Genomic DNA, 7648 nt, shown 5'->3' with positions numbered 1-7648 from the left:
GGGAAGTAAATCTTGCTGAGTTGTGGGAACCCCAGTACTGGAGAATGATGTACACAGCTTGCCTCTCCAAAGTACCACTGGCCCCTTCCACCTGTAATGCATCACATAGCACTGCAGGCCCGGTGTCATTTAATCTTCACTCATTTGGCATTGCTGGAGGACAAGCTGTTGGCCAGGCCTCGGCCTGGGGTTGTGAATACAAGCAGTCACTTGTCTGATGGGACTGTGTTCAACTCTATGTTCCCAGAAGCAGAGGAGCCAATCCCTACCTGCAGCTTAGGAACCCCACCCAGTGCTGCAGCACGACTCTACAGGTAGCCCCCTCCCACCCCAGGGTCCTGCTGCCACCAGGCTGCCCAGTCTGTTACTGAACAAGCCTAAGCTTTGCCCACCTTGATTTCTTGAAAGGTTCCAGAGCTAATGAGATTCCACAGCAATAGCCTGAGGTGTCCCTCTGAAATCTGTCACTACTAACTTCAGCAACCTACCACTGACTTATCTACAGAACAGGTCTTCTTTGCCTCTGGCAGTGTCTCCTCACCTTGGCTACCGATGACAGACGTGAGGAGCATCCTGCTCAGGCCTGGCTCACTGAAGCCTCTATTCTCACAGCTGAATGAACAGCCTATGGGTGAGCACAAGATGTCTGAACCTGCCATCAGGAAGTGCTTGCTCTGAGCTCAACAGAGCTACGTGACAAGGGCACCCACTGTGCTTTCTCTCTTTAAACAGAAATTCTGTGCGTCTGGTGCAAGCCAGGGTGGCTCCTTTGTTTCTAGTGTGTGTGTGTGTGTGTTCATCACAGGTGAGTTTTGCTCACCGCTGGTAGCTGCTCACAGGATGGGACAGCAATGACTGAGTATTACCCCTGAAGAGTAAATTAAAGGTCATGGGAAGCACTTGTTCAGATGGATGATACCTCATGTTGGGGCAGATCTTTGAAATTTACTACTTAAAACTGTCACTTGTAGTTAATGATTACAGATTAACTTTAGCCAAGTAAAGCATATTCAAAAGATAGCTTGGTATTTTCTGTCTTTGTGAAAAGCAACCACTATTCCTCACTCTTTCATGAAATGACCAACCCAGGAATGGAGGTGTGGCATCTGCTATGCCCCTATATTTGACAAAAAACAACTTTTACGGAGGGTTTACTTTGACTTACACTTTGAGGGTACATTACCCAGGTAGGGAAGAAGGCATTGTGGTGGGAGGCTCAGCTGTGATGGCAGGAGCATGGCATGCTTGTTTACATTGGGGAGGGGGGTCAGAAAGCAGACAGAACAGGATGCAGGGTTGGACTATAAAACCTTAAGGCCAACCCTCCATCCATTACCTCATAAAGGTTTCATAGCTTCAAACAGCAGCACCAGCTGAGGACCAAGTACTGAAACACCCGAGGCTATGGAGGACAGTCCATGTTGTAACCATGACAGATGCCGTGTTACAGAAACCATACTTAGTAGTTCTAGCAAGCATGGGATCTCCAGCTGAGTGTACTCCAGCCGTAAGTCTAAGGCATAGTTGCTAGGAACCCTTTGCCACAGGCCAAGACAGTACCACTTCAAATCAATAATGGTAGCCCTGGTATAGTGGTCAGCGGCAGGGGCTCTGCTTGAATTGGTAAGTTAGAGGACTGAGTCCTGAACCTGAAGGAGCTACTAACCTTACAAACCCCAGTTTGCTCCTTTTAAGACTGTGGGACTTGTGAGGACTATGATAGAGGCTTTGCCAGAGGCGTGCTAGTCGGCGAGTTAGTTAGGACTCAGGAAGGGGATCTGAAGGAATGACCACTTGACATAGCCAAAATCCACGTCCTATGTTTCCCACAGTGAACAGGACATCACCCTGCACAGCTACAGCCTAAGGACAAGTGTGGGGTGTCAGAGTGAAGGGAGGGCTCTCTGCCCTGCCTCCTCACTGAAGACCACACTTCTATCAGCTCAGCCACACTTGTTTTTCTCTTCTCTAACTTGTAGGAACAGGTACAATAATGAAAACAAAGCCTCCTCAACACGATGTTGGCTAGAGCACATGAGCAAACTGCACTTGACAGTGGATTAGTGAACTCAGTGAGCACATTTATAGACATGTCCCCACAGTGTGAACTGTCTACACTTTTCTTCTTTCTGTGGTGCTGGGGACCACGGCCCTACCTCTATTTTCCATATTTCACAACAGGGTAATTGGCCCTAAGTGTTCTTGTGATTCTATGTGAAGCACAGGCTGGCTGAAGTCAGAATGGAAGCAGCTTTGCTTTTGCTGCTTCCTGCTCAGACTCTTCACATCCTTCTCACTGGCGGCCTATGAGCCAGGACTGAAAGACAGTTTCTTTGGAGTCATAGAAGTCATGCTTTGTATTTACCTAGTAGGTTGACAGTTGGGTCACTTGGGTCACTGGGTGCTACCTGAGATTTTGGGGCCCCTAAGACAGGTAAGGCTATCAACAATGGCCTCCTTACCCCAGAACTGCTGGAACAGTGACACCTCAGATAAGGGCAGGGGCAGACTGGCCACTCTCCTTCCCCACTCCCAACATGGTGCCCTAGACATGGGAGACACATTGCACACACTGGGTAAAAACTTGAGAATCCACAAGACATTAAAAAAAGTAATAAAAAAGGAAACATCAAATTTAATTTAAAGAAAAACAACCTGAAAGTAACTGCAAGAACAACGGGCAAGCCAACTCCTGAAAAGGGAAAGGCAGTCACACTGATTTGGAGGGCTGGAGGAAGGGACAGATCATTTAGCTGGAGAGCTTGTGAGTTGCTTGCAAATGAACTTCTTTGAGGGTAGAGGAATCCTCAGGTCATTCCTGACTATCAGAATGCGTGTGAGCTTCTCTCTCTGGGAGTGTCCTGTACATCTCAAGACACAAAGTCTCCACTTTCCTACACAGGATTCATCTTTTCTCTCAGCCAACTCTCAACGGAGGGGCAACTAGGACAACACCATCTCCCCGGACGAAGAGCATGGGGATGTTTCGTTTTGTGGACTGGAAGAGAACAAAAGAGAAAAGCAGGATCAGGTTAAACAGGTTAACCAGTTTGAGCGCCTGTTTCCTGGGTGGCTGCAGCAGGGACCACTGCTGCACACCCAGATCCACTCTCCTCTTCCTGCGTACTGCTAGAGTGCATTTCTCAGGCTTCTTTTCGACCAGACCCAGGCACAAGGTAGAAGGGTTTTGTGTTATTGTTTTGAGATGGGGTCTGTTTTCCTGTGTAGCCCCTGTTAGCCTGAAATTTCTAATCCCCATACCTCCCACACCTCAACCACAAGTGCTGGGATTATTAGTTTAAGATTTATTTTCACTGTGTGTGTGTATGTGTGTAAATGTCTTTTCTTATCTGGCATCCTTGGGTTCTTGTATGTACATGAATGATACACATGAACTCATATGCACACATAAACATAAAAATTAGATAAATAAATGTAAAATAAAAACAAGTCAGACATTATGGCTCATGACTGTAATGCTAGCATGGAGAAGGCTAAGGCAGGCCAGTCACCATAAGTTCAAGTACTACTCAGCTACACGGCATGTTCCAAAACTGCCTGTGTTATAAGTAAAGACTGTGTCAAAATACATATTAAAAGGGGAAAAGAAGAAGCAAGTGCTCTTGGCCTCTGAGCCGCCTCTCCAGCCTAGGTGCTGGGATTGCAGGATTATACCACTATGTCTGAACAGTTGTGGACTGACTGGGGAAAGGGTGCTGGGGATTGAACTCTTTCACATTCTTGTGTAGAATGCTCTACTACTGAGTTATATCCTCAGCTATGGCTGAATTGTAGCCATGGATTTCAAAAGTGACTTCCTCCGAGTGTCAATGGGTAGTCACTGTTTTACCAATGGATGGACCCTGTACACAGATCTCAAGGAACAGGAGGGTAGAAGTCTAATGTCCCCAACTTAGCACTGTGCTGACTGTAGGCAGGGCCTCAATCTCCAGTGAGCCCATTTATCACACCTGCTTCTATGCACTCCTGGGAGTGCAAATGGGGAACACATTTTCCAAGGCTTTAGCTTAGTGGTGAGGCTTTGGGTAGTCACCAAACACAGTACATCTGGAGTCATCACTAAGCCTTGGCAAAGATCTCCCAAATCTACAGACTGTGAGGACAAAGGTTAGAAAAAACCAAATGTTAATAAGTGCTCTGGTATAACAGATACATTCAGCAGGTAAGCACAAGAAAGAGGCCAGGCAAGAACTGGCTAGTTATCAGGAAGAGAAAAATAAACAACACCAGATGCTTTTAAGCTCAACTATGTAAGCTCAAAAGAAGCTTTTCAGTTAAAAACACTTTGTCCTCAGGTAAAGACCATGCAGCCTGCTGAAGGGTATGGTTAATCACGGTAGTCTGATAGAGATGCTGTCTCTTCAGTTTCCAAAAGGTCTGTAATTATGTGAGGACTGGTGCTTTAGGATGAGGGTCAAGACGGTTCTGCTACAAAGAGCACAGCATCACCAAGAGCAGCCCGACAGTTGACCATACTGTGGGCTGTACAGTGAAGGAAGGGGGTAAACATAATGGACAGAGGAAGAGTGGGTAGAGCCAAAACACTTGAGCAATTAACAAGAGCAATACTCTAACTATGGTGGACTGAGAACCAAAACAGGGCCAACCACTTCTGTCTTCCTAGTAGCCAGTTGGTATCAATCCAGTCACTCAGAAGTTAGTAATAAACTCTATGGGGGAAAACTCTGGGAATCCTAGTGGTCTGTGGGCTCCTTCCTGTTTTGGGAATGTTCCTGTTCATTAGTTATGTCAGCTGAGAGAGGGCAAAACATACAACAGGTCAAGGGGAGGCTGCTGTTTGGTTTCCCATCTCAAAGGTAACGAGAGATACAAGACAGCAATGTACTGTTCTCCATAGTACTGCATGATAAGGACTGTAGATCTACCTACAACACCAGTCTATCCTGCCTTTGCCTGTAGTAAGTCAAATGACACATGACACATTCCTAGAGATGATGAAGAGATGTTCAGCAGTTAAGAGCATTGACCAATCTTCCTGAGAATCCAGGTTCAATTCCCCACATTCACAGGGTAGCTCATGACTGTTTATAACACTAATTCCAAGGAATCTGATGCCCTCTTCTGGCCTCCTTGAACACCAGGCATTCACACAGTACACAGACATATACAGACATCCATACATATAAAGTAAATTTTAAATTTAAATTTAAAAAGAAAAGAAACTATTGTACTTGTGGACTTGGTGTGGTGGCACAAGCTTTTTTAATCTCAGTACTCATGAGGCAAAGGCTCCGACCAACTCAGCTGACTGGAAAGGGCACCTCAAACTGTTGAGCTGCCTCTAGGCTGTGCAGTATGCGCCAGGTTCCCAGTTTTGTAAGCCGTCACCCATGTTGGGGCAGGCTTTAGCGATACAGCTGTCTTTAAGATCAGTGTTAAAAACAGGTTATGTGACTCCAAAACCCTTGCATTTAGTTATACACTCTATCAATAGTTCCTAAGTAGGTGCCAGAACATAATCGGTTTTCCACAAATATGTGTTAAGTTGTTGCATGTTGAGAACTGACATTGTCAAAGTGAAGACTTGCAGAACTTACTTTATATATCTCTTCATATGTCTCCTCATCAATCTCTATCGTTGTTACAGTTTCTTCTACATCTCCCAGGATCATGTTTAAATGTTGATCATACGCCTGAAATGAGAGGGTGAGATTTGAGAAACAAGGAACAGGGCTCAAAAGATACAAGTGGACTATAACAGGTTCAATACTTACACCCAAAACTTTTACATGCAATATAACACTCCTTCTGTGCTAGTCTATCGTCTTTACAAGCTATTCCCCGTGATGATACTGCTTATGATAAAAAGTAAGTTCACTCAAAGTAACCCGAGAATACTTAAGTACTTCCTTTCTTATTACCCAAGGCGGTCCCAGCATTCACAACAGTTTATTATGAAGAAACAGCAAATTTTCTGTCAGACTTCTTTCAGAGAAAGCACAAAGTCCTCTCACTTGCTGTGCAGTAGCACTGTGGTTCTCAAGCAAGGACGCTGTCATGTGATGTGTACAAAACCAAAACAAGTGTAGCAAAATTTCACCCATTTTTGTGGACATGGGTATGTGTGTGTAGTGTATATGTGTATTGCATGTTTACATGTATGTGGATGTCAGAGGCTGAAACTGAATGCCTTTCTCAGTTGCTCCCCACCTGTGTATTAAGGTAGTGTCTTTCAGTTGAACACAAGAGTTTGCTGACTGTCTAGCTAGCCAGCTTGCTCTGATGTTTCCACAGGTGATGGGGATCTAAACTCCAGTCCTCGCACTTTACCTACCAGCCATCTGTCCCACCTCCACCTTGCCCATTTATAACTTCCCAGAGTTTAACATGCCTTGGCATCTGTGGGCTCAGTCAGGAAGGACTGCAACCACAGTGTTCAGTGCAAACTCCAAAGCTCCTTCCTTTTACTAAATGGCAAACCTCCTGGGGCTTGTTCAGAACCTACTTACACGTTCTTCTAACAAAGTGCTAAGTGCTTTTGCCTGCTCATATCAAGATTAAAAATAGCCGAACAGCCACGTTGGGAAGGAACTGCTTGGCAGCTATACAAATGAGCAAAATGTTCATCTGGAGAGCAGGGAGGAAACAGAAAGCTGGGCCCTTACTACAAAGATAAGAGCTGCAGACACCTCCAAGGTAAAGACTACAGTCTGGCCTGGGTATCATTCCATGCGCCAAAGAACCATGCAATTTAGCATCAGCCCACATTTCTCACCAAACTGACACTGCTGTTTCCACAAGGCTAGCTTGTAGATCAACAGCACAATTTCCTTCCCAGCCCCAGAGGTTCTTTAGCCTCAGGCTTCATGAAAGAACTATGAATTTCTAAGTTATAAATGGGCAAAGTGGAGGTGGGACAGATGGTTGGTGGGTAAAGTGCGAGGACTGGAGTTTAGATCCCCATCACCTGTGGAAACACGAGAGCAAGCTACCTAGCTAGACAGTCAGCAAACTCTTGTGTTCAACTGAGAGACACTACCTTAATACACAGGTGGGGAGCAACTGAGGAAGGCATTCAGTTTCAGCCTCTGGCCTGGTCCCCCACAGTGGCTCTGTCACTGTCAGAACAGGGCTGTTTCTAACCCAGAACTAAAAACTTATTTCAATTCCTGTTGTAAACAAAGACTCCTGAGGAAAGTAACAAGACACAAAACCTTAAGTACACAATGATGTTACTTCAAGGGACCAATTCCACAGACATCATAAATATGCACAAGCAATATATGTAAAAGTGCCCAATGCAGTTTTATAGCTGGGAAAACAGACAAACAAAGTGACTGAAGCCTTACAGAATCCTGTGCAGTTGTGTCAGCTGTGTAATCATTCCACACAAAAACCATGTGAAAAAGGTATGTATATATGAGACAAGGTTTCAATATGTAGTCCAGACTGGCCTCAAATATATGATCTTCCTGCCTTGGTCATCTAAGTACTGGAATTGGGCACATGCCTCCGTACCTCACTAGGATTCCCCTTCAAACACAGATGGTATATATACACACAGAAAAGATGTGGACGACTATGTAGCCAACTTTGAACAGTGGTCATACATAGAGAAATTGGAACTCTGCCTTTAATTCTACAGATTTCTATGATGTTTACCTTT

The 7648-nt window shown here is 45.0% G+C and overlaps 1 protein-coding gene across 1 annotated transcript in view; it reads right to left on the bottom strand.

The window, feature by feature from the left end:
- Nucleotides 1-2607: 2607 nt before the first annotated feature.
- Nucleotides 2608-7648, bottom strand: part of Lsm3 (LSM3 homolog, U6 small nuclear RNA and mRNA degradation associated) — a 6766-nt gene continuing 1725 nt past the window's right edge. The window contains exons 3-4 of the mRNA XM_031382586.1: nt 5580-5675; nt 2608-2998 (exon numbers count right to left, since the gene is read on the bottom strand). Of these exons, the coding sequence (XP_031238446.1) occupies nt 2918-2998; nt 5580-5675 (177 nt within the window). The 3' untranslated portion in view covers nt 2608-2917. The remainder of the gene's footprint in view (nt 2999-5579; nt 5676-7648) is intronic.

This window comes from Mastomys coucha, unplaced genomic scaffold (genome assembly GCF_008632895.1).
Source record: "Mastomys coucha isolate ucsf_1 unplaced genomic scaffold, UCSF_Mcou_1 pScaffold20, whole genome shotgun sequence".
NCBI lineage: Eukaryota > Metazoa > Chordata > Mammalia > Rodentia > Muridae > Mastomys > Mastomys coucha.
The sequence above is the reverse complement of the archived record's forward strand: the minus strand, read 5'-3'. Positions and strand labels throughout refer to the sequence as shown.